This window comes from Orbilia oligospora (assembly GCF_000225545.1).
Source record: "Orbilia oligospora ATCC 24927 unplaced genomic scaffold scaffold00043, whole genome shotgun sequence".
Taxonomy (NCBI): domain Eukaryota; kingdom Fungi; phylum Ascomycota; class Orbiliomycetes; order Orbiliales; family Orbiliaceae; genus Orbilia; species Orbilia oligospora.
Window position 1 is genome coordinate 2,320,444 of NW_011645600.1, and position 26,955 is coordinate 2,347,398.

Genomic DNA, 26,955 nt, shown 5'->3' on the forward strand with positions numbered 1-26,955 from the left:
TAATAGAGGCAAGGTATTCCGGGATTCGAACATCGGCACGAAGTTGTGGGGGAGGGGGGAGAAAAAAAACCGAAGTCTGTCGAACCGGAAAAGCAAAAGTGCAGCTTCCGGAGATCGATGATACAATAGAAGAACGGCGGGGTTACCGCCGATACAGGTTTGAAAAAGCAAATCGCTGAATTCGGTAAGATGCATTAGAAGTTCAATATGATTCTCTATCGTATTCGGTGATAATTAATAAATGCTTTCCGTTCTCATTCTTCCGCCTCCTCCTCGATAGCCGCTTCGCCTTCGCCGTCTTCCTCAAAAGAGGTTGGTGGAACCTCATACAGACGAATAACTTGCTTGTTGGGATCCTAAAATTTCGGTTAGCATATCGTAACCCAAACGGAGCGAGCGAGTCCTACGAACCTTGACAAGTATATATTTTCCTTCGGGCATTGCCATACACATATCAATGATTGTTCTGACGATACCCCATCCATTGCTCAAGCTGAGATTCATCTGGTTCGCGAATTCACGGGGTTTGTATCCGACGACACCCAAGACGACGTGCTTCTCACGTTCTTTCGGGTTTACTCGTGAAATAAAACTTTCAACACATTAGTATGTGGTAGGTACGTAGAAAAGTTATAGAGACCTACCCGATTCTCATGAAGTCGGTCTTAGCCAGGATGGCCTGAGTGGTCCATTTAGCAAGCTTGCAGCTGTTGTTTTTCATTTCGGTAGCAACGATAGCACCGCGGGAGGTGTGAAGCTTGTTACGCCAGCTCATAGCTCCGCCGCTGCCTTGTGCTCTCTCGTCAAACTCATTCAAAGCTTTAATCGTCACGAGATTATTCTGGCCAGAAGCCGGGTTCTTCATGACGGCATCAATCTCCGTCCTGACGATCAAATGCAGTGGTTGATCATCCGACAGGGATAGGTCGAAACGCCTATACTTGTATCCTTTCCTCGCTAGTTCGGGTTCACCTGGTGCGGGTGTATAGAAGGGGTCCTCATGTTCGAACTTGTGCTCATGCTCAGTGTCCTCAATAACAGCCTGGACAGCAAAGTTGGCATTAAGGACGGTAGCCTCGAGAGCTAATCGACCGGGTGAATTGATGTTCTCCTTGTTGCTTTCGTTAACATCCATAGGTGGGTCTGCAGCGTTCTCATTGACAGTAGCGAAGTCGATTTGAGAACCATCACGCTTATCAAAGTAAAGCTTATTTCCAACTCGATTGATAACAATATCCCAGCTGTAAACAGACCTTGTGGCACACATCAAAGTCGAGAGGACAGTATCCGTCGCAAAAATGGTGGCCTTCTCTCCATCTGCAAGCTTCTGGATGATTGGATCGCCGGATGTGGTTGGATTGTACCACGCCCTGTCAAAGATAACCAAAGGTGTCGATGTTGCTTTAGTTGCAGAACGGTCGAAAGAACGGTTGTAGTAGAACAAAGAACCATAAGACTCGACATCTTCTCCATCATCGATCTCAAGGTTAAGTTTGCCAAGGCGGTTGAAGTCGATTTCCTCCAGCATTTTCCAATCAGGCTTGATAACAACCGACGAATCTCTGTTTCTCTGTGGCTTGTCGTAATCCTTCCATCCGAATCGACGTCCTCTATTATTCCTGGGCCCTCTAGATACATCTCCCTGTTGCCTTCCAGTTTGTTGTCTGCCAAATTGCTGGCCTCTCTGGCCTCCACGGGCAGCTCCAGCAGCCCCGCGACCACGGCCTCGGAAGACGGTTCCACCACCGCGAGAGAAGGGAGTCCTTGGTTTAACATTCGATCGGTTATCAACCAAGGAGAAGCTAGCTTCATCTTCGCCTTGCAATTGTGGGAAGAGTGTCGAGGCACCAGCTCCATAAATTTGTTGGTCTATTCAGATATCTCGTCAGCACCCCCGCTAGGTCAAAGACATTTATTAGGATTATATCATGTACCTCTATAATTTCTACCATATCCACGGCCTCTTTGATCTCTATCGCCCTTGGCATCTCCAGACCAATCGGCCAGCCGTCCTAGCTTATCACCCTTTGAAAATGGGTTGTAGGGCATGCCATTGATAGTCCCCTCCGCCTCGGTTGGGTCTTGGGGACCCCACGCGCCATCCGTTGCGAGCTTGGTAATGATTTGGTTGAAAACCGGTGCCATGATGAATTCGGATTTCCTCCTGATAGATAAATTGGTATCGGATGTAGCTTCCTTCTATGAATCGGAATCGTAAGAACGGTGCAGCTGTCGACTCGATTGAAGCTGTTGAATGAATGATTGAATGAATGTTGGAAGCTGGCAAGCTTTTTTGATTTTTCTCTTTTCCTGAGTTTTCCAAATTTGTGCGACGAACAGACGCAACACATCAACACATGGCCGGCTGAACATGCTTGTCCTTTCTGTCGCGGCTCTCCACGTAACCCACTTCAATCAAGCATCCAACCTCAACTTGACCAGATCGCGACAACAGTTATCACCGTCGACGGCTCCTCCAAATCTCCCGGAACCCCATCAGATATGAACTAAGATAGCTGTAGACTAGGCTTATTCAACTTGCGATCAGAATGGATAATGCAGCTTCAGTGGTACGTAGCCCATGTCAGCCATATTTAGAATGATCGTCGTGCACCCGGAATAAACCTGTAATGTATATATGCTGACTTGAAGACAGGCCGGTCCTACTCAAGGGAGCCTAACTTGGCGGCTTTCTTCCCATCCGATTACGTTACTTTGCTTTCTGGCGTTTCGTCTATGTAACTATATCAGTATTCCACCAGTGGTCCTGGAATCTGTTCACTAACAAGCGAGCTTGCTAGCTGCGCTGTTAACATATCTCTTTGGGCTGTTGTTCACCGACAATGAGTATGGAAATCACAATACACTACCCGAAGCTTCGTTCAGGCTCGCTAACTTACTCATTTAGTGTTCTCATTTTCATTATCGTTATTCTGCTATTATCCGCCGATTTTTATTATTGTAAAAACATCGCTGGGCGTCGCCTCGTAGGGCTAAGGTATAGCAAGAGCGAAGAATAGCTGTTGGTAACAACAAAGCTAATCATGGATGGTATTTTAGATGGTGGAATGAAACAAATGGCCAAACTGGTGAACAGACTTGGGTCTTCGAGAGTGCAGACGTAGGTTATTCCTAATCACCCACTATTATACACTATCTAATCGCATTGCTTAGCCATCCCGCGTTATCAACGCCACCGATTCTCGGTTCTTTTGGTTATCATTATATAGCGTACCAGTCCTGTGGGGGCTTTTAGCTATTCTCGCACTGGTTCGATTCAAATTTACATGGTATGCTTGCCTAGTAAATCAATGACCTGGCGCCTATCAGCTCACATGTTTAATAGGCTACCCCTCGTCGCCATTGCCGTAACACTTTGTATCACGAACACCCTTGCGTTTTCCCGCTGTGACAAATTCTCCAACGCGAGCAGCATCGCAAATAGAGCTTTCTCGGGAAGTGGTATAGCTGGAACCATTGCAAGTGGTATGGTTAGTAGGTTATGGAGCAGGTAGTGCGATTCTCCGGGAATTCGGCGCCAGTTACGGTAAGAATTCGGTAAAATCTCCATCATGAGACAGGTTGGGCTTCCGCTTTCTTCCTTTTCTCCCCTCCCCTTTTCGAATTTTCTCTTTGTCTCGCACAGCTTTGTATAGTATATTTGAGGGTTAGCATGCCTGGGTTCTGAGGCTTAAAATTCAAAAGGAGGGTTTTGAAGATATCAAGTTAAATCACTATTCATTAAACATCACTGACTACCTTCCTCTACCTTTATACCAATTTGGTCGCAGGACCGCCATAACGTGATAACACTAATATTATGTACAAACGATACAATGATTGAAGATAATATCGTTCAGGGTAGCCTCGAATCTCCCTATAAGACAGAATTTGACAGGTTCCTGGTATCTACAAGCTCCGCCTAACTCAATCCAGCAACTTGAAGCCGGAAAGGCCCTATATTCATTTGGGACACTAACTTCCGGTCCAAGCCATATATTAACAAAAAATTCAAAGGCTACATCCGCGTATGCCGAACATATGTTGACAGAATGCTCGCCATCTTCGATCCCAACCTAATATTGATTTCTACCATACCAATCAGTCTAGGCACAAAATAATTGCTAGATATATATCGAGATATATATGCTGCCGGTCTCCTAAACCGGTGGCCTTACATACGGTATATCTGGTTAGAATCTTGACGTATCCATGGCCGTCTCGTTCCCAATATCCGTGAATTCAGTATGCTTGTAAGAGTAAATAAGAACGAAATGAAAGCAAAGATGGCGTACCGCCTTGGGACAATCTAGGTAAAGGCATATGATGACGTTTGCCTATGATATGATACCTCAACGGTATGATTTATCATTGCATTGTTAAATATACAAATGTATCTCAGAATTCCATTCCCAGAACAAAGAAAGGTACTTTTGAAAACCACAAAGCGGTTGTTAAATTTGATGGTACTACCGTGGCGACCTTAGAGTTCTTCATGCTCGGGTGTTTCCTTGGTGGCCTCCTTAGCTGGCTCTTCTTCCTTTGGCACCTCCTTGGCTGGCTCTTCTGGTGCCGGCGCATCCTTGGCTGGCTCTGGTGGTGTCGTGGATTCTTCCTTCTCAAATTGTGGGATCTTTACTTTTTGGATTTCTCCCATCTTGATCTTATCGATCCAGATCTTCAGCTCCTCGTCAGAGGCGGAGTCACCGCTATAGGCAACATACCATCCTCTTTTGGCGCTCAAAGCTCTCACTTGAATTTGATCCGATTTCTCAAGAGCGAATCCTTTCATAAATTCGGGAGAAAGCTTTGATCCTTGGACTTGGAAGAAAGGGAAAGTTTGCTTAACATGGTTTACATAGAAATTGGCCTTTTCCTGAGCAGAGAGAGAGGGGGCGCTCTCAGGAGTGACAACCAGAACGCAGATCTTGTTTCCACATGTAGCGGCGAAAGCTTCTAGAGAGGGTGCCTCGGGGATGGTAGAGTCGACTAAGAGGATAAATTGTTTAGTGGCCGGATCAATAATGAGCATTAAGCTTTATGAGGTACAACTTACAAGTTGGCCTTGGTGGCGGTGCTGAAGAGGACGAAGTCGAAGAAGACTCTTCCTTCTTCTCATCATCCTTGGGCTTACCGGAGGCTGGCTGTGCGAATTTCTTGACGAACTTCAACATACCGTCCTTTTTCATGTCCCCATCATAAATTACTCCCTCAGCGCTACCGCCTGGCAGTACGAGGAATGTGGGGAATTTTTCAACGCCAAAAAGCTTAAGGACTTCAGTTTCTTTATCACGAACTTGTCCGAATGTAACAGAGCCAAAGAAATCAACAGCCAATGCCTTGTAGAGGGGTGTGGCGACACCCTTTGTGGTGAAGAGTATCGCCTTCGCCGTCTCATTCTTCTCCTTGAGGAAGCCGTCAACAGTCTTAGAGTTAATCCTCGTGACATGGTTGGGGATCTGCTCAATCAAGAAGTCAACTATTCCCTTGGCTGTACGCGCACCTTGGTAGTCTATTCCAAGTAGACATTAATATAACTTCGCTCGTAGATATTTTTTGTATTTGGCTATTCGTACCTTGGATTGAAGGCTTTCCACTTTTGCCGGGTTTAAAAACCTTGATAGTAGGGAAGCCCTGGATCCCGTACTCTTGACAAGTACGTTTATTCGCATCTTCGTCACAGTCAATTGCAGCGACTTGAGCAAGCCCTTTCATATTTTCAGCGGCCTTCTCATATGCAGGCTTGAGATTTTTACAATGTCCGCCTGTGTTATAACATCGGAGTTAGTAAATGTAGTTTAGAGTTGAGCTATTATGGACCATGCGAGACACTTACACCATGGTGCATAGAATCTTTAAAGATGGAAGACACGATTTATTAGCCCTACCAGGCGGATACTCGGATGGGATTTTTAACGAGTGGAATTGGGTTTCTTACTCGACAACCTATGGATTTAAAGTCATATATTAGTAACTACTTCACGGAACCCTCGTTCCCACTGAGTGATCATGATCGATCCTCAGTATAATATTCTAGTGGATACAATCACATACAGAAGCATGGTTTGACTTGAGAATCTTTTCGGCAAAGTTCTTAGATGTAAGTTGAAGGACAGGCGAATTGCTGGAGTACATCCCCGCCGCCAATGGGGCAAGGAGCGCAGCAGACAGAGCCGCTACAACGACTGGATTGTGCACCATGACGTGTGGTGGGTTGCAATGATAAAGCGACCAATACCAATATCGCGCGAGTTTAGTTGTGAGGTGGGTCGATGAATTGATATATCTACGAGAAAGAAAGAAGGTTTAAGAGAGATAGAAGAATATGACCGACAGACAATCTGTTCTTCCTATTATATTGCTAAATTCAGCCTGCTGCTTACCCACTGTGCCGTTGAAGATGCCAGCGTAGCGGTTGCGAAGAGGGCCATGTTGGGGCCAACACGAAGCGGTTATAGGGCGATACCACGTGATATATTGACAGAAAACCCAACACTACACAACACGGTCCGATGTGACAAGCATGATTAGGCGGTGTGCCCTGGATATCATGGATTATAAATCATGATACTCGCTACGTTCTACGATGTTTATTGCATTGTCTCGTTGAGGATTCGGCTTCAGAGCTTGAATACAGAATCCTATCACCCCCCCTCAATATTTTAGCAAGATAGTACACTTGGAATGTAAAGCGATTGGCGTCCGACGATTGCTCACGCAGGAAGTATGGTATTCTCGAGTTTTATGGCTCGAGAATAATATATACGGCTCAAGATAACTATGTAAAGTCTTAAATACTATTAGTAGATTGTATAATTGTGTAATTTAAAGTAGGAGGGTATTTTCCTGTACCAGCAACATGGTCTAATAGCTATTAAATCAAAAGCATTGAGACCGTTCGAGAATCGGCCTCGGCGGACTCTAATAGTAGGTTTTAATTTTCTCAAAAACGAAAAGAAAGGGAGAGTTGGTGTTTGTGCTCAACGGAAATAAGAATGATCTCTCTTCAATATATTCATGATAAAGGTAGATTGAAATAGGGGTACGGCAATAACTAAACTGGACTAGGCATGCCATATGGCCATATGGCTCTGAGCTCGTGAGTGATTAAATTTGGTCTCGAGACCATGGTTCGATAATTACAGAGAAGAATAATGAGTACCGGTGATAGTAATGTTAGAAGGGTCGTATGCATCGAATTTCTTTTCCGTGCTGCTAGTAAATTGTATCTTCTACGCAGTTCTGGGAACTGCAAAGAACTGATAGTAGAGTACATTTTTTTAAGAAAAAATAGGGACAAAGAAGCCATTGATTTGGAGATTATCCTGTAGGCCTGTGGGATAGTCGAATCGAGAACGAGCCATTATGCCACCCCACTGGCACAACAAGGCGCTCTATAGATAGTATCAAGCCGCTATATTAAAAATACGTTGTCGTATCATGTCACGGACTCTGTCCACCGAACTCAACTTCCCGAAAACTTGACGGCTCCTCCCTCGAAGCATAGATGGATGGATGGTGATATCAAATTAGGCACTGAAATGTAATTATCCGCCGCCTCCGTGTAAACGGCAGTGCCTCTCGGATAGTTATTCTGTAAGTTTTGAAGAGCGACGTAGCTCAGCCCAAAACTGTGTATCATGATCACAAATGCTATAGGATTGATGTTGCGTCTATCGAAGACCGACTTGAGAGCTCTCTACCCGAAAGTTCCCGTGAAAAAAGGACCCCGCTTCAATATCCTGCATTCGCTCGGGCCACCTTAATTTTGAGTACTTGGATGCCACTTCATGTTCGCTGCCCTTAGATAATTCTAATAGGATCCAGGTACACTGCACGTAGAAACTGCGAGCAACGGAATCACACCGCATATGCTCTTGCGACCCGAAACAAGAGGGGAGCGGTCCTAGCCACTGCCGTCCTATTAGTATAACAATTTCAGCATTTGCCTTGTCGCAGTCACGGGATGATAAAATGTGCGGCAGGGACAAAAGCACCATCATACGATGTCGATCTAAAAGGGCTTAGATCGACACCTGCAGGATTTTAAAAGTCAAAGGCTGGCAACTTATAGTATTCCTCTCGTATTCACCCTTGACAAAACAAAAATCGGATACTGCCATTCGTGACCTGCCTCCATATGCGTATATGCACGCCAAAGCCATGTATAGAACACTGAACGCGAATAAGCGTATATGTAGAGCTCTAGAGGGAAGTGGAATTCGGGAAGGAAAAAAAAAAAAGTACTGCCCCTGCCCGCCACGCCTGCATTTTGTCGGCTGGTAGAGATAAATTTCGAAGCGAGAGCTATCGAAAACTATCTCGCCAGCTTGTCACACGTTTTGAGATTGAGCTCGGTAACGATTGCTATATCCAAGTTGGTTCCTGGCTCCCAAAACATATAAAACCATGAGATTTAATATAATATCGTTGGCTGCTATATATGAGGTCTCTGAATGCACGCTAGCTGCAAGAACATGCATGCGTATATGCACAGAGAAGAAAAAAAAAGGAAAGGCGCTCGGGCCTGCAGCTAGTGCACAGCGCCCGTATCATCTTGCGACTGTCATGGTATAGCCAAAGCCTTCTCGTGTCATGCACGAAGAAGAAAGCATATCTGATTTCGGCCTCTTCCGCGGCACAAAAGAAGGCATGTCCCTCCGTCTAGACGTCGGCCAGCTAGCTTGGACTGTGTATGTAACCTCTAAACTTACTTAACAAAATGCACACCGGACAATATATTTTACCATTCAAACCCGCAATTACATAATAGTCCGTGGCTTGACCAAATGAACTCATATTATTTTGATGGCCTAGATCCACACTCTTGATAAATCTGCGCAAGGAGTTAATGGCAAGAAACTGTTTCAAATAATGGCGACAGGGTGCCCTTCAGCACAATATTATGTTGTGCCTATGGGCCGCAGCTTGATTTTGGCTAGGAGCGGGGCCATTTTCCTGACGCTTGAACGTTCGAACGAGGAGAAAGGAATTTCGCTGCAGGACGGTGCATGGCGAATTCAGGGCAAGCAGTGACCATAGATTGACCTGATGGGTGGAGGTCCGTGCAGTATCTCGGCTCCTGGTAGCTTAGGTGAATTGACCGTGCCCGCAAAACGTATTTTAAAATCCATTGTTGTACACGGGACAAGTCTCCTGAGTGCTGCAGGCACGGAATATTTGGTCGGGGGACATTGCGATTGCGAATTTAAAAGCTGGGTGAAAATGAATTTGTTCATTGCATAGCCAAGGTCTGTGCCTTAGAATCGAATTGAGCATAATCGGTTGATACGATATCACAGGCCTGTTTGAAGGGGAGCGACCCAAAGAATATTTCCCTAAGTTTAAAGATTTCTTGAAAAAGCCTCCCTAGTCGATTTGTCTGACTTGATATTGTATTCGTGAGAATGTAAGAACGGATATATATTTCCATTAGGGCAGGCCACGTTAGATTGTGAACCTCAGCCAATCCATTGACTATAGTTACCAGTATTTAATATATTATGCCCCAGATTTTTACCAACTCGCTATTAAGATTCTCCACAAGTTCGACTGGCGCTAATGGGTCTCGGGAGGGATGGTTTCCGTGGAACAGGTGCAAGTAGTTTGTGGTCAGAACATCTCCACCACAAGTTGCCAGCGTATAACTGCCACAGGAAATTTTAAAACTGTGAAGTGCCCTGGTATTTTGTTTAGTGCCTCATGACACACAAGCTTTCAGTGCTAGACTTAATTCGAATTGGGTCTAGCCCGAAGCAATGCACGTGGAAAGCAAGAAATATTTTTCTTACCTGGATAATCCTGATCACTGTTTTTTCGGATGCCTATTGGATATTTACCCAAGGTTTACCCGGAATGCCGGTAATTCCTAATCATATATCCCGACTATCAGTACCTTGGAGCACGGCCTTGAACCTACCACCCTGAACGAATTCGACATCACTGCTTGAAAAGAGGAGGAAGAAGGATTCGGATGCCTCAGTGCTGGTGTGTGCATGCCAATGGCTAGCCACTCGACTCCGCAAATTAGGTCGGTCAACCCCAGAAACCACAGTTCACGGATAGGTGGGGGAGGAGGTGATTGAGGATTCCAGGTGTTTGTGGCCGAACCGACCGATGGGGTGGGTCTTCATTCCTACTCTTAGCTAAACCTCAGGCGCACAATTTGTCGGCCCACTGAAGGTAACTGGATTGGATGGGTCGTTTTAGCTCGGGCCTCCGCCAAAACTCAAGCCAAGAGGGAAATTATTTGCAGCCCAAGGGTTTTCTGGGACATCCGCAAACTATTTTTCCAGAGGTAAGGGATATATAAGTCATGTCGGGATTTCGTATCAATGATTACTCGTTCTTCAAATTCCGGGGTACGTTAGCGGACAAGCGGCTATACCGAAGACCCAAGTATCCAAGGGATTCGACGATCAAATTTCCATAACCAAGTCCAGATCTTAAGACTGAGACTTCGTATCGCGGTTTCTTGTTTTACCTGAAAAAGAACTTCCCCTAGTTTTTCTCCCCCTAACCTTCCAAATGGCTGTTCTTCGGGCTCTCCTCCTCCTAGCGACGGTTACTCGCGTTCTTGCAAACGCCAAATACACAGGAACTGGGTCCACAGGTCTCTATTGGGACTGCTGCAAACCATCATGCTCCTGGACTGAGAAAGGGCCATGGTTAACACACCCAGTCCAAACTTGCAAAAAGGACGATTCGCCACTAAACGACTTCACAGTCGGATCTGCCTGCGGGCAGGGTGGAACCGCATTTGTATGCAACAATCAACAACCATGGGCTGTGAACGATACGTTCTCGTATGCGTTCACCAGTACTTTCATTCCAGGTGCCAGCGAGTTTGATTGGTGTTGTTCGTGTTATGAACTTACCTTCCTCAATGGCGGACTTGAAGGGAAGCGAATGATAGTTCAAGCGAGCAATACTGGATATGACGACCCAAAGAGAACCATCTTTGGTGTTGGTGTAAGTGATAAAAAATCCCCCACCGCATGCTTATTTTTTTATATTTTATATTTTAATTTATATATCTATATGTTACTGAAGTTTAAGCTAATATTTTGTTATAATGAAGGCTCCCGGTGAGAAGGATTATGCCGACGGGTGCATGGATCGCTATAACAGCGACGGCGGCGGCTTCCTTGGAAAAGAAGGAAGACCTCTAACCAAGAGGTCGGATTGTGAATCTCTTCCAAAACAATTGCAGCAAGGCTGCTTCTGGCGTTTCGATTGGTTCTTAGATGCTTTCAAACCAAAGTTCGTATATCCTCACGTTTGTAAAGATAAATAACCATACTACTCTACTAACGCACAATTTTTAATTAACAGCATGACATTCCAAAGAGTGAAATGTCCAAAGGCTCTTACCGATATTACTGGATGTATCAGAGACGACGAAGATAAATTCAATGCGAGCGCAGGAGGGAAAACAAATGCTGCCTCAACCCCACGCGGGGATTCATTCGGTCTTCTTGCAACGTCCTTGGTTTTGGCGGCCTTCGCTTTCGCCTTCAACGTCTAGGATGTGGATTTTTTTTTTTTTAATTTATTAATGACGGAGTTCTTTCTTTTGTTGCTTCAATTCATAGCGGTTGGGTCGTGAGACCCAGCACAAGCAATACTATATTTAATGTCTATATCCAAAGCACCAAGCTTGAAGTTTCGTATACGGCCGGCAAATCAGAGATGAAAACAAAATGCGGAGTTCAAGGTGTCTGTTTTATTGCGTTAGGTAGACACATGTCGGACTTAGTTTATAACCATATATACAATCGAAATTACGATATCAGATAATAGTTACGAAATAGTCCAAGACTCTGACTTCTTAAACATGCCAATATTTGTTTTTTTTTATGGATTTTTTTACCTTGTGGCTCTCATGAGATAGAGGTGATTTCCATTAGCTCCTTCTTGGAACAGTTACCATACTCTCGGGCCCGGAACAAAGTTCTCATTCGTTTTCATTCGACTGAACCCCGATAAGTGCCAATTGACCAGGAATATCAAGAGTCGGTCGGAAATTTTTGAGTAAAAAGAACCTAGGTAGTGCCAGAATATGCTGCACTTCGCGAAATGTTGCTAAAAGGGCGTTAGGTTTGGAGCCAAAGCCGAATGCTAAGCATTTCCAAAGGCCCGTTTCAACAAGCTACTAACGTCCAAATAACCAGGAACCAGCACGGCACATAGTGCAAAGTTCCCATGGCACCATCGAAGATTCTTGGTCTGCGAAGGCCGGAGTGCAATACCGAGCTCGAACGCACGGGGACGCTCGCCAAACTTTGCTTCATCAGGTCATGAGATATGTCTCTTCTCTCCCTGCATTAGTGCCGCCCGAGGTCTCTTTTAAAAGTTTTATCGTACTGCAAGCGCGGCACATCATGAATTTTGAAATTTTAATCTTGCTCAAAATATACTAGGCGGATACCTCGCCCAAAGTTTAGTTTCAATCCATCCAGATTCGTTTGAAGAATACGAACCAGCCGCGCCAGATCTGAGAAGTGCACCAGCCCGGAGCCTTTCCAAGAATGGACACCCCATACGTCCTTATCACTTAGCCTGGGACTACTACAAGGAAACATCGAGAATACTAAGCTTTAATCAAGCAATCGGATCGTTCGGATCTCCGCATTTGGTTTTTGACGGAGCCTCGAAACACTCCGTCTCTCCCCAGTATATAGCTTTAAGCTTCGGCCTTGGCTACATCGATGTTAATATCACGACGTTGATATAATAGACCAGCTAACAATCTTACTGGTTACTATACATATGTAGTATCTTTTCTCCTCAATATGATAGTGACAAAAATTAAGCCAATTCTCGCTATGACGTGACAATGACAACCTAAGTATGAAAATCCACGCGCATGGTCGAACCATGGTACTTACATACTTAAGTAGCTATAGCTAATAGTAAAGTATACTATTTGCAACTACTCGCCCCCAGCTATGCTCTCGATTTGTTGCAGAAAAGTCAAAGCAAACACGATCGTATATGAAAGTTTCAGCTTGCGTAACGTTTCCACATGGTACCACGACAAAGGCCCAGGACCATATGGTTTCTCTAACAAATCCAAGACAAGTATGGTTCCGCACGGGTACCTGAATTTTGACCGGGAAAATCGCCCAATACATGTTTCCTCTGCTATGATCCTTGAGTCGATCATGATCATAACCAGAGAAAAGGTTCGGCTACGAGAGTCATACGTACTGAAATGCAAATCCCGTACTCAGTTTGGGTATTACATCAGCTACTGACCAATCCAGCTTCTTCGTTTGTACCGGTTAAATTAATGCATATGTGTGCGCCTAAAGTCAGAGGAGATTCCCATCTGCCTTTGCATGCACACCGAGGCTGACGTTCAATCGGCTCCAGCGCACGGCGTCGATCACGGTCTTTAGCCAGTCCAGAGAATTTGCCCAAGTCTCCATTTTTATGTTGGTAATGGAACCCCTTTGCTCCGGACGTGCAAAGAAGTAAAATCAAGTTTCCTCGACCAACGGTTAACGGGAAATAAAGTTCATTTTGGCAACCACCTTACGAAAGTGTATGTATTATGCCGGGTATTGGATTGGACGCTGATTAACGAATGGGTTTGGGAATTTGGGCACAAGTCCCATTGTATTATCGCGTGTGCGGCAGTCAGCACACTAAGATAATGGCTAATACTAATGCTAGTAAACATCAAAGTAGGTAGAAGGTAAAATGACAGGTATCTGTATTGATCCAAGTAGAAAGAGAACGCCAGACTTCCAATGCCTCCACACCCAGCCCAAGAAAATTAAAGGAAAACCGAACCCAAGAAAATGTGAGGGTGGCAGGCTAATATGCATATCATAATCGTGCAAACATTTAAAAGGGAAAGAAGTAATAAAAAAAATTAAAATAAAGTAGGAAAGTAAAAAAATAAAATGTCAAATTCGAAAGAGTCAATATTTAATATTTCTGAGACTCAATTTCGATTTCTGTTTTTGACCCGGAATACGAACTCGTTTCGTTTTCAGGCCCATTGTTATTATATGTGGCATGCTCGAGGTGGTAAGGATAATCTTTTATGGCAGTACTTTCAACGTCGAAAGTTGTCAGACAGGTGACTTCAATCGCCCTCGTATGTACTTTCTTCGGACTAGAAGGGGCTCCGAGAGATCCACGACGAGTACCTTCGCCATAAGGTTGGGCGTAGGATCTTGTTCTTGCGTATGATCTGACAGTTTCTCCGTCGTGGTACCCTAGCCAGCCGAGGATAAGGACGCGCAGACTTGGGATGCAAGCAAATATGATAGCCATGCCATGTTCGAGATGGTTGACACAGAAAGCAATAGTCCATGTCCAGTCGACCTCGGGCTTTCGGTAGAGTCTTTCCTTATATGTCAAGTAAATTCTAACAGCACCAATAGCCGTAACACTATTAAATCAAGTTAGAATCCTGAACGACTTTATGTACGAGCAACAAGAAGAAGAAGAGCTTACCCTAAACTCAAAGAAAACAAGAAGACAATGATTAATCGATCCCTCAAGCTGGCCTTTTGCAATTTCCATGTCAAGTAGACAGGGATTGGAAATGTCAAGAGATCAGTGAACATATTGATGCACACTTGAAAGATATTAATCCGGCCGATGACAAGTCTGCCAGCGCAATGCAAGTTGCCGAAGGTTGTCGGCTTCCAGTTGTTGCCGGTCAACGGCGGGCATTCGAAGAGATAGAAGAGAGCCGGGATGATAGCACCAATAGTATTGATGGCGAAAAGGACATAAACTGCCTTTCGAACGGGAGCGATAATCCCGCCGACCTTGAGCAACAGAATTATGATGGATGCCTTGACCAAAGGCAATATCCAGACGCTGAACATATAAAATACCATTGTCATCTTGAGGCAAACTATTAGCATGCTTACATGTGGGATGTTAAGCTTGGAAATGTACATACCCTATAGTATTCATCCATCGATGGTTCAGAATAATGCCAATTGACATCCCAAATATGAACGCCATAATGCCACATTATACTTAATCTCCATGATGGGTATATAATAATGATAGAGAATAACTATCGAACATTGGTTAGAATTTATTGATATTAGGCTTTTTCGAACATTTGTGGACGTCGGGAAACCACTTACCACCGCCACCACAATCAACCAATCCTCTATCCCAATCCCGCCGGCGCTACGTCGCTTTGCGTAAAACCGCAGCGAGCAAATGATTCCCGCCAGCAGAGGCATCATCACGATGACTGCCAAGCAAAGGTTCTGCATGGGATATTGACCCAATACCATCTTGCCGAATAGTTTTCTGCAATCAGAAAACTTCGTACAGATTCTCCAGATGTGTTGTCGATGATGTTGGAGAAATGCTGAACCACCACGAGGGTACTCGAAAGCGACGTCTTTGAATATCTGCTTTAACGAAGTAACATGCCTACTTTGATAATTTTTCCTTTGGGTCGTGAAAGATCCCAGGGGGAATCGTTCCTCTTAATACGCTGACAAAAGCATCCTCGGGATGGTAGCCTGAGGAGGGAAAACTTTCCTTATGGAGAGCATCTTGCGTTTCCATGACCAAATTATCTGATTGGAACGCCATCAGGTGGGCCCGCAAGTGGGGCCTTTCAGGTCTGCACGAGTTTTACTGCCATTCTGCCGGCCGTGCGCAGGCTAATTCTCCCCGAACATAACAGACCCTAATTCGCCTTCCTGCGAGACGGCAAATCGATATTTTAATAAATACATTTATCCTATGCAGCTAGCTGCATCACTGGGTATTTGAAAGATCTGGAAAGAAGAAAAATTCGACGTAGATACATATATATGTACGTCTATCGTTCTCCTCCAACATGATACAGTCGACAGGCAACGACGTGCTTTTTTGATCCGGAAAGTTTACGTCGAAGCATCCTAGACATTCTGGCCTGGATCCCCGGATTCCCAGCTACTACTTTATCCGGACACGCTACTGGTCTGGGGAAGACATTAGTCAGGAATACTGTGTACAAAATTTTTTTTTTACGGTGGACCCTTTGGGTGGATCATCAAGGGCCGGTGGGTGCCATTGCTGCTCGGGCCTCAGGATCGACGCCTCTGCATAACCTCCTTCACCAGATGATACGAAAAACGATTCTTCTAGGGTGCATTCCATGGTATTCCTTCGGCTTTTACAGAAATCAATTTAGAAAACGTTAGCCACGAGGCTACGGCGTCGACTGACTTATGCTCATCTCAGGGCATTTCAATGCTAAACACCAATATCTCTGAAACACGGACCTCAGTCTTCTTTCGAACATTCAACTCGAGTACTCCAGTTTTGACTAACATGGCCGTGGCAAACTACCCGCCAGAAACTAGGGACTGTTCCACAAAAAAAAAAACAAGACACCCTTTGCGCCAGACCTTCACAGCCGCATCTATATACAATTGTTTGGCTAACATGCTTCAGGTACTGCAGGATATAGATAGTAATTGACCTCAGATCAAACATCAAGGGCTTCATGTGTTCATTGATGATATGTTTGATCGAAGATATCCCGTGGTTGAATTTCAGATTGGAGAATTCAGACCCATGGTTTCTGTCGTATCCGCTATTTAGCCTGAAAAGCGTCCCGTTCCCCAGATGAAGACGCAAGCCAGATTTTGACAGAGCAATGCTGCCATTCATTTCTCCAACGAGGGGCAACCAATGGGATCCTTACCTTGCCATGAAAACCGAACACCTGATCACGCACTAAGGTTTTTTCGGTTTTAAAACCTACATAAGTACTCCGTACTTACATATTATTTTGCGAAGCAGGCACAAATCGCCATATTGTCGTCCAGCCATCTCAGAAGGGCGATTGCATGCAAGCTGCACGTCGTTCTTGAACTATAAAACTTGGTATTATAGGCTTGAACAGGCCTGTCGCCTGTCACACAATTTCACACACGCATTTTTATAATGTCGCCAGAGATCTATCATCTATATATAAAAAATCCCCATGAATTTTATATAATAGTTATCTTGGGCCGTTTGAAAAATTGAATGTCGCAAGTGTTTAAAAATATCAAATATTCGAGAAAAGATTTTTGTTTTATGTTTTTGAAGTTTTAAAACCATGAGGCGAAGGATGATGCTTTACCATCCCGCTCCCCACCACCCGTAAAGCGGGGGCGCACCAGAAAGAGAAAACACTTTCCACTAGACCACCTCACCGACCCACTTTTACGCTCCTGAAACTCTATCATGCATCCTGCTGGCCAGTTCCTATGAGCTGATATCTGACCATTCTTATTTTTTGTCGACAGCCACCTACATATTTACCTACTACAGAATCCCTTTGCTCCAGAACTACAGTCCATTCGACGAGTCTCGGCTCAGCGCGCTCAGATACTGATTAGGTGTCCCCACTACCATTTTGCGAATTTTCAGCCGAACGCTTGCCCACAAGGAGGCAACATTTTTTCTTCTCCTCTCACAACGAAAGATGTGCGTGCATTTTAAAAAGTTTTCGGGACGTGCATGGGACAATGCACCTCAGCCAAGTCTATGCACCTATTTCAAGGATTTTATAATATTGATGGGGAAGCCTCGAGTGACCCGTCCCAAGCTTTTACGCACGGTGATATTCAGGTTGGATTTTCATAGGAAAGCGAGAGGCTTCAAGAGCTCCATCAATGAAGAACGTGCATATGCAGATTGAGATCTCAGGACGCTTGATACAACTTATTATCAGTCGAACCGCTTGCTATCTGCAAGTGTGCGAAACCGTTGGGGAGGCGAGCGGCTCACGTCAGGTATCCCGCAAATCTTCGAATTCAAATCATCAGATAAGAGGGCACTCGAAACACGGCATGTTGTGGGCCTCGCCGAATCTGGACTCAACGTCAACTAGAAATCATTTCCCTCCACATGATCATCAGGGATAATATTTTGGGCGAACGGGGGGTGAAGCCAAAAGAAAAGTCTAAGGGAAAAAGAAGGATGATGCATACGCATTAGATATTCCCTTAACTAGGCAAGCCCAAGGATTTTTGACGCGGACAGCGTAGAATCACACCAAGGACAGCTAGAATTTGAGAACGCTGCAGTTAACCAGAGAGTAGATGGCTGATCTATAGGTCTCTTACTTCGATTGGGACGCCTACAAGTCAGACACTGTCGATGGGCAATATCCAACTGTGCAGTCTATGAATGAGCATGTGGAATATGAAGAGAATTCGGATATTTTATGCACATATTTCCATATCCGGTGATAAGTTCAAACTCATGAGCAAAATTCTGCTAGTAAAAATCCATTGATGCTAGTACGGAATACATCTATCTCATGTACATACATTTGGTGGCAAAGCCAGCTTGCTGGACGCCTGGGCCTTGTTTTTTTCAGTTTCATTTTTTCGATTTATAACCACCTAGAGATGGACTACCGAACCTAAGTGGACAGCCGAAATTCAATTGATCCACCAGATCTTAGAGCTATAGAGTATCTCAAGCATTGAGGGGAAGGCTTGATTCGTGGGCCACACTTGATTAGGAAGCGAAACTAGATTTCAATCCTTTTGCTCCTTTATAAATTTATAGATCTAAATTTACCCACCGACTATATCAAATTTTATTTCCATGTCTAAGAGAAATACGATAGGGAAATAATAATTTAAATCTTCAATCAGGATCAGCCACGAAAGAGAGATAAACAGAGTTAGATTCCTACAATTGTTCAAGCTATTATACTTCCATGTTTGGGTTTTATAGGTGGAATATCTAGCCATGGTGCTTGAATACCTGAAACGCTCGTCTCCGCCGCCTTGACTAATTGTACCTGCATATATTGATTGTGGCTCAACTTTGTCCAATAAGTATCAATAGCTCTAAGGGATTAAGCAGCTGTCAATGCAATAGTATGGCACTGCGCTGCAGTAACACCGTTTCCGCCTAAATCGTCTTGAAACTTAGCCGGCGCTAGTCCCAAAGATATCTCATATACACCCGTTTCGGACTAATCAACAGCATCTATACCGTATCTGGAAATACAACACCAACACAAATATTATTGAGTTCGAGGAAAAATGTTGGCGGTTGGAGGCATAATTGTGGGTTTTATAGGCGATGATGTGGGATGTCATCAATTACACATCCGGGTATGGGCAGTGAGGCACTAGGCTCTGACCAATCAACTTCAAATCATGCCACTTTATCGTCAGCCTTTCGATGCTTCCGGGTAAAGATCCCGGTTCCCACACCCTCATTAAAATATTATATAATTATTACGCAGTACAGCTCCGCACCCGAATACGAAAAGATATAAGTCATTCAGCCTACGGAATCATTAACCCCGTTGTGAAGCCCCAAAGGAGACTTCACGGATACGAAGACCGACAGGACTGCAGACCGAGTGTGCGTAGCTCGATGAATCTACTACAAACCTCCGCTCGATACCCCACGCTCTCGTCCGTGTATAGGGCCTAATATAATACATTATAATTAAGTAGATATAGAAGCTAGAAGTAGGTAGTCTTGGGATCGAAGCCTCAATCTACAACAAGCAACACAAGTTGCACATTGCACTGAGATATCCAATTTTGAAATGATAGTAGAATGGTTTTTCAAGCCGCTATCTAGCAAGGTTTTCGGTTCGAGCGAGAATACCAGGAATATGTCGCTAATCCCTGGCAGAAATTGTGCGCAAAACGCATTGCTGACATCCAATATACCAAAGAACTGGATGCGGCCCGGAAACTCGCAAGCTTGTCGTCTCCAAATGCAACTGTAAGATATGTAATGAGTACTGCCTCGATTTTGAGCATACAGATATTGTGAGGTTGAAGAGAGCAGTCCTAGACCGCACATACGTATGCTCGCATTTATTATCCCGGATAGGTACAAGGGGTTGCCACTTGTTTTGGATTTTCAGATTACTTATCAACTTGCCCAGTCGTCTATTTCCGCAAAGACTCAAAGCTTGGACCAATTGCAACTGGAGGCGAGTCTACCACCAACCGTCTAATCAGTAGAAAATAAGCATTACCCACCCCACAATACCCCAGGCCATCATGAATGTACTAGTACTATAGTTTTGCCCTATATATCAAGACTTATCGTACAATCGACCGATAGACTCGAGGAGCGGCTCCCGAAGGGCGTATTGATGCCAATTTAGTGTAATCGTTAAGTTTAGACTAGAGGTATACACGATGACCCAGAATGTCTCCAGCGAGCGTAAAGGTTACCAATACACCTCTATACGGGATGCCTCAGCATATATCCACCATTGTTATTCTTACACCGCACATCCTTCAGCTACTGGTTGGAGTCTAAACTCCTAAATCGCTCATTGAACAGACCATATTAACCCTATCAACTCGGCGGTATATCTCTAAAGAGGCTCCAGTTTTGTAACCCTGTTTCAGCTGCGTCGGTAGATATCAAAATACGAAGTGGCTATAGTCTACCAAGTCTCTGGAACTCTACACAATTGGTATTGTCCACCTTCGCTCTCTGCTAAACAATTTCCTGAATCCGGGACGCTTTGATCGATCGATATACATCAACAAGGACGGGCCTGTTAGCGACAGGGTGTTTCTTTTCCTTTGAGAATATCATTAATCAACGTAGCGCTGTATATCGAGCCACCAAGAGATTGGGGAAAACGTTCCATTCAATACACCCGGCCCGTTTTTACCGTCTATGGTGTATTGAGTTAAGGATAGCTCAGCTGGTTCGAGTATGAGATCGTACCCTAATGATACCAGCTAGATTTCCGTAACCATAGCGGGTTTTTGTCTATAAAAGGCCTTCAATGACCTCCCTCAAGCACGCAATCATCTCCTCATCATCCTCACAGTATCCAATCGATCGACTCTACAAGCTTCTATAAAACCTTTGTTTACAAACCATCTTCTCAATCAAAATGAAGTTCACCACCGTTGTTCTCGCCGTTTTCGGCATCATTGCCAGCGCCAGCGCTGCCCCAACTGCTGAATCCGACATCGTCATCAAGTTGTCACCAGAGCTTCACAAACGCCTCCCAGAAGCTGAATTGACCGAATTGATCAAATCCACGATCTTGAAGAGCCGTGATTTGGAGCTCGAGGCCCGTGGGTGCAGTTGGTACTGCGGCTTCGGACTTTGTGGAACCACTACCCAGTGCTGCATCCAGAAATGCACCTAAACAGGAAAAAACAACCTTTTTGGTACGTGACCCCGAGTTCGGAAGGCTATGTTGAGGTTAAAAAATTATATATTAACATTTCGTTCCACATGTATAGTCGCACAGCCGAAAGAATCTAAAGAAATCAGACTACTACGGGGACCTAAACGAGGACCTAAACGATTTACAACAAACTGGAAGGCTGGCAATTGTGTAAGGGACTAGACTAGAAGCGGGGGTTCCGAAGGAAGTAGTTTCGATCTATGAATACTGTTTACATCTACTAGCATTCATGTTGGCGAATGATTCCTGTACATAATTTGAATTTGTGACCAATGAACGCACAACATACCTTTACTTCAGCTTAGTTATTGCTATAGTCCCAAGGATACCGATATATCGGTCCGTATCGTATTCAGTACCCCCAGTATGGCTCCAAGAGCTCATAACACAAGAAAAAACGATTGATCTCGTAAGTGAATCTCTTGAATCTATGAAGATGGCGAAGTGCAAGCTATAGTACGAGACAAGCAAGCTATGAAGTTGATACATAATTGCATTACAGAAACTTTTCGCAATTTTGGATATGTTGAATTCAACCATCATGCATTGCCGAGAACCCAAAACAAGCCTTATTCCTTATAAAAAGCATTATATTATAATAACCTAGGCTTTCAGGTGCCAAGGTGACAAGACACTCAAATAAATATACATATCGGCCTATGTCACACAGCGCCTGGATTCGAGGCTAAGTTGTAAGCATCACAGCGATCCAACACTGACTACTTGTTGCATTTTTTGTCACGCAGCGAAAGTGGAGGACCGGACGGATACTCTGAAGGATAGATCGATATTACAAAAACATGCGTGTACAATGATATTACCCCTTTCCCTCGTTAACAAAATGCTCCTGTACTGGGAATTAGATTTTAATGTGCTCATGTTTTCATTCATATTTATTCTATTATCAGATCATGGCCACTTCCGTGAATATATACTAGAACCGGCATGTTTTCGTTGGTCTGTTGGATATTAGGCTGCGCATCACATCAAAATTAGCGCAATGACATCATGTACCTGCATTGTAGAATAACATGGGTCACGCCGGGGATTCTTACATTCTGATTCGCGAACTTATATACTCGAGTAGGCGATCAAATGCTTGTCAGCTTCCTGGTTTTTCGTCGATCTAGTGCGATATACATGAGGCTGTGCAAAGGATCTTGCATTTTGTGGGACATGTATATCATACTGAGTACTCGTAGTTCTGCGACAGAGATCGTATATGTAAGGTTGTTATAATATTATAACACACTTGGGCGGCGAAAGGTTTATGCTAGATCGTTATAATAGTAAAGGATTTTCAGGTTCGTGCCCAGACGTTTTACTTTCTTAAGTGTATATATAGCCTAGGAACCGAGATCAATCTTTTATTATCTCATGGGAGATCTCGAGAGAATATTATATGAGGCGATACAGGATCATTTATGAAGTTAACCTCAAATCACTTTCAAATCTCGGAATTATGTCATACATACCAATCGAAATCCTGCTTAACAAGAGCCCGAAGTTGTATATTATATCAGACATAGTTCACAACTACCATTCAAACCACTTTTCAAACCCCTTCTATTAATTTCAAAGTCTAAACTGCGAGTATACGAGTACCAAGACGTATTGGTGGGGGAATACGTACCAATTTAGGATGACACCAGAGCTATCATTTCCCAGTTCGCATGGTCACACAGACTCTCCAACACAACGGCACATTCGCCTGCATCCTTCTGTCGAAGCCACTGGTCTTCCGGTCGACAAGAAGTCGGTCGTCGACATAGCAAACCTGGGTCTAACAGCCAAAATTGTCGCCGGGAATGAGAAGGTCCTCGAGACTTCATCGGGGTTGCGGTTGCCCCATGGGCCTGCAGTAGTTGATGGCATTGCAGATGCACATATCTCATCTTCAATCAGGCGAACTACGGACGCCATTCCCGCTCGCACAAACCCACAATTTCCGCCTTTACCTGTGTATGGATCTTCCAAATGGTTCAGGTGGGCAGAAGTTTACTTTTTCAGAGTTGTCTCGTTTATTCTATCAACAACGTTTCTTCTAAGTATCGTTTGCGGGGCTATTTTCAAAACAATTAAGTTGAGTATATATACTCCGAGGAAATTGGTATCCAAGGGCTCTGAAAGGCCACTTAGGGATCTAGAGAACCAATTGGATATTGACTTGGACCAACAAGAAAAAAAGCACGGGAAACCGAAATTAAAGTGTGACGTTAGGTACTACGCGACACGGGTGGAACTTGATATGGAAGAATTTAAAGTTACAACAGAAGATGGGTTTATACTGGTGCTCCAACATATATTCGACCCTAAGGATAGAGGAGATGGAAGAAATGGAACAAGGCGGAAGTACCCAGTATTATTGATGCATGGGCTGCTCCAGAGTAGCGGAGCTTTTTGTTCTAACGATGATAATTCACTAGCGTTTTATCTCTGCAAAAGGTAAGGTTTCAATTATTACGGCTGGCATCGAAAGAGTCGATCAATTAAAACTAACGGCTACTAATTTTTTTTTGACAGCGGCTACGATGTTTGGCTTGGGAATAACCGTTGCTACTATAAGCCCGAACACATGGTTCTAAAACCCTCGGATCCAAGAATGTGGTGCTGGAACATCCGTCAGATGGGGATTTTTGACCTTCCCGCATTCGTCGACTACATTCTTTCCAGAACAGGGTTTCTAAAGTTAGCCTTGGTAGCCCATTCGCAAGGTACGACACAATCGTTCGTTGCAATGGCAAAAGACCAGCATCCGACTCTTGGATCGAAGATATCGATATTCTGTGCCCTCGCACCTGCTGTTTACTCTGGATCACTGATTAAGATGGCACATTTTAAATTTATGAAGTTGATACCTGTTGGAATGTTTAGGATAGTGTTTGGAATTCATTCATTTATACCCTTTATGGTTACTATGCACAAGATAGTTCCTGGAAGGCTCTATGGATGGCTAGGGTACAGAGTTTTCACATATCTATTTGATTGGTCAAATAGTTTATGGTCAAGAAGACAGAGAAGTCGGGGATTTATGTTTTCACCTGGTAAGAGTGTCTTCGCACAGGATTTTATAGGATTCTGGAAGCCCACTAACTAAATATTTATTAGTGTATGTTAGCTCCGAGAGCATGAGATGGTGGTTAGGCCGGGATGGGTTTGCGACTCATAAGTGTATACTAGCGACAAGGAATGAGGTCGAAGACGAAGAACGGATGATCGGATCCTTAATAGCTACCTCAAGAGGCACAGATGGCCACGAGAACCGTTTGGAATCAACAGCCGTCGCAACTACTCGGCCTGTAATCCATAAAGGCGAGCATAAAATCGAGGCCAGAACGAGCTTGTCGACAAAAACCGAAGCCGTAGACCAATGTACATCCAAGTCTCCAACTATTTCAGAATCCAAAAAGGAGTGGCAGGAACAAGTAACACGGATCGATACATCCCCACTCTCCGAGAAGAAGCCGCCAGCGAACAATGGGATATTATTCCCAAAAGAAACCCATCAGAAGGGAGGGAGTGGTACGTCAACTGTATGTTTTTCTGAGGCGGCACCCGGGGGTTCTCGAATACAACCTTCAGTACAAGAGGAAGGTTTGCGTGCACGTACGGTATCTACAGAGCTCCGGGAAAGGGCATGGTTCGATAGTAGCTTCCCACCGTTGGCTCTTTGGATCTGTGGCTCCGATAAGTTGGTGGACGGCATGAAACTTTTACAACGGTTTGAGAGGGGCGCGGAACCAGATGTGAACCTCATTCATTCCAAGGTTATTCCAGCATACGAGCATCTCGATTGTATATGGGCCATTGATAACATTCACCAGGTGGGGAGTGAGGTAAAAAGTTGTATATGGGATACTATAGACGAAGCTTCCAAGGAAACTATGAATTTGCAAATACCAACAGGCTACGAAAGCGTGGGTGTCTGAGTTGCAATCCAACGAGTTAGGCCGATTGAAACATGGCGGGAAACTTCAGCTAGCTTGGTGGGCGGAATGTCTAATAATTTGCGCTGGCACATATAAAGTCTTATAATATAATGGGATCATTCCCCTCATGCAGATGTTAGATACATGTATTTATAAACGATACCCAACCGTTAGATTTTTTTGAGTTATATAAGTGCTTAATAATATGGGTCAGAATTTTTCAACCTTCATGCCAATATTGAAAAAGATGTGTGTGGTTTAACATGTGCTAAATTTTTTATCGAAAGTCGCTATTTATTCTTTGACATTTGGGGAGTGTTAGTTAAGATCGGTAATCTATTTCGAATATTTCATTTCTCGATGTTAATGTCATAGTTCACATGAAAAAAAAAAAACCAAAACTTGACAGCTTCCGGGGATGTACAATCCTCATATGCCCCAAACTGGGGCTGTAAACTTAGGAACAAAAATGAAACATTGATCCATGTCGGCCGACCGGACTAGAAGATATTATAATATATGGGTGACTATAGGTAACAACATCAGGGACACGGGATCACGGGAAATCGGCAAAATGACCCCCAAGATATAATATGATGTTAAGTTCTGGCTTTGCATTCGTTATCCTAGATGAACTGTTTTTAATTTTTTTTGCAACCGGTTCTAGCTATCGATAGGTTCACAACATGTTGTATTTCAATAAACATGTTTTGTCTGAATATAATAGAACGAGGCCCAGGAAGACGGTTGACTGGAAATGTCGTTGGTGGTTGGAGAAAGTTGGGTTGCGGCGTTGGAATTGTTGGATCAGCGGCTGCATTTTGTGTTGGCACTGGACTGGGCTTTTGACCTTCCAGTTACAACGTTAGGCCCAGCAACTTAGTCACCCCAAGGCCAGAAGCTTGATGTTTCTAGATACTGGTATGGCATTAGTGGGTTATTTTGGAAGATGGAAATGATCGAAGAGGTAAAGGAATCCTATGTTTTTGCCAATCTAGCTCCTCAAACTGTGTTGAGCCTGAAGCATGCTTAGTTTTATCCATAGATCCCCGCCGTTTCAGGGTGCTCAAACGGTGAGATTTCTGCATAGCAGATTGCACTTTCCGTGTGTACAGCCACATGGACATCGAGAAATTGCTGTGCGGGGACATGACAGCTGCGCTGTACGGAGTAGTCGAAGTCGGGTTGGCTAAAATGTAGACTTTCCCGTGATGTCATTCATTGAACGGGATCCGCTCCTCTGCTACAGATTTGCGGGTTTCGATTTGATCAGAACTCGGAGGGATCATACTCGGATGGGCTTCCATATATTCGGGAGGAACAGGTATGCATGTAGGCAGGTAGTATCGAGAGCCGATATTACGACAAAAATAGAGGTGTGGTGCATGGATCACTCCGGTTCAATTTTCAAATTCCAAGCGACCTCAGATCCAGGCTACGATCATGATGCAGGCCACAGTTGACAGGATCGCAAACTAAACGCTTCAACCTGTCGTGACTGGCAGGACTAATGATCTATGATTTTGGCTTAAAGGCAGGCTCCGAAGTTCATAACTAGTCCTTATCATATTGGTAGCCAATGAGAAGGTCGAACAGAAGGTCGAGAATTATTTGAGGTAGGACCTGGTTGGAGCCAGGGTTTAATACGCTGGTTCAGTTAAATTGAACAAGCCTACGGTGTACGTAGTATGGGCGATCTCCTGTGGGGAGTAATTTGCTGTCCTTCGTCATCCAATTTCGCAGTTTCCGGGAATGGGTGTCCGCCACTTCATCGCCAGCTCATCTGAACTGTGAAACCGAAGATATTCAGATATCGATGCAGTTTTTTTTTTTTTTTTAAAAAAATAT

General features: G+C 44.1%; 7 protein-coding genes across 7 annotated transcripts; 4 read left to right on the forward strand and 3 right to left on the reverse strand.

Moving 5' to 3' along the window:
• Positions 1 to 254: 254 nt before the first annotated feature.
• On the reverse strand, positions 255 to 2,145 carry AOL_s00043g682 (uncharacterized protein; the record flags this gene model as incomplete). The annotated part of the gene is made up of 4 exons (XM_011121168.1): positions 255 to 356; positions 412 to 592; positions 645 to 1,869; positions 1,935 to 2,145. 4 exons carry the CDS (start codon positions 2,143 to 2,145, stop codon positions 255 to 257), a joined length of 1,719 nt encoding a protein of 572 aa, XP_011119470.1.
• Positions 2,146 to 2,549: 404 nt separating this feature from the next.
• Positions 2,550 to 3,515, forward strand: AOL_s00043g683 (uncharacterized protein; the record flags this gene model as incomplete). Its single annotated transcript, XM_011121169.1, has 7 exons — positions 2,550 to 2,570; positions 2,657 to 2,738; positions 2,802 to 2,847; positions 2,909 to 2,998; positions 3,061 to 3,121; positions 3,175 to 3,290; positions 3,347 to 3,515. 7 exons carry the CDS (start codon positions 2,550 to 2,552, stop codon positions 3,513 to 3,515), a joined length of 585 nt encoding a protein of 194 aa, XP_011119471.1.
• A 968-nt stretch (positions 3,516 to 4,483) lies between these two features.
• On the reverse strand, positions 4,484 to 6,201 carry AOL_s00043g684 (uncharacterized protein; the record flags this gene model as incomplete). The annotated part of the gene is made up of 6 exons (XM_011121170.1): positions 4,484 to 4,989; positions 5,057 to 5,512; positions 5,577 to 5,765; positions 5,837 to 5,853; positions 5,939 to 5,946; positions 6,055 to 6,201. The coding sequence occupies 6 exons, from the start codon at positions 6,199 to 6,201 to the stop codon at positions 4,484 to 4,486; spliced, it is 1,323 nt and encodes a 440-aa protein (XP_011119472.1).
• Positions 6,202 to 10,527: 4,326 nt separating this feature from the next.
• On the forward strand, positions 10,528 to 11,527 carry AOL_s00043g685 (uncharacterized protein; the record flags this gene model as incomplete). The annotated part of the gene is made up of 3 exons (XM_011121171.1): positions 10,528 to 10,971; positions 11,081 to 11,262; positions 11,335 to 11,527. The coding sequence occupies 3 exons, from the start codon at positions 10,528 to 10,530 to the stop codon at positions 11,525 to 11,527; spliced, it is 819 nt and encodes a 272-aa protein (XP_011119473.1).
• Positions 11,528 to 13,938: 2,411 nt separating this feature from the next.
• AOL_s00043g686 (uncharacterized protein) lies at positions 13,939 to 15,278 on the reverse strand (the record flags this gene model as incomplete). Its single annotated transcript, XM_011121172.1, has 4 exons — positions 13,939 to 14,407; positions 14,473 to 14,870; positions 14,930 to 15,049; positions 15,123 to 15,278. 4 exons carry the CDS (start codon positions 15,276 to 15,278, stop codon positions 13,939 to 13,941), a joined length of 1,143 nt encoding a protein of 380 aa, XP_011119474.1.
• Positions 15,279 to 20,875: 5,597 nt separating this feature from the next.
• Positions 20,876 to 21,136, forward strand: AOL_s00043g687 (uncharacterized protein; the record flags this gene model as incomplete). Its single annotated transcript, XM_011121173.1, has 1 exon — positions 20,876 to 21,136. The coding sequence occupies one exon, from the start codon at positions 20,876 to 20,878 to the stop codon at positions 21,134 to 21,136; it is 261 nt and encodes an 86-aa protein (XP_011119475.1).
• Positions 21,137 to 22,820: 1,684 nt separating this feature from the next.
• On the forward strand, positions 22,821 to 25,107 carry AOL_s00043g688 (uncharacterized protein; the record flags this gene model as incomplete). The annotated part of the gene is made up of 3 exons (XM_011121174.1): positions 22,821 to 23,623; positions 23,702 to 24,222; positions 24,287 to 25,107. The coding sequence occupies 3 exons, from the start codon at positions 22,821 to 22,823 to the stop codon at positions 25,105 to 25,107; spliced, it is 2,145 nt and encodes a 714-aa protein (XP_011119476.1).
• Between the last annotated feature and the right edge of the window lie 1,848 nt (positions 25,108 to 26,955).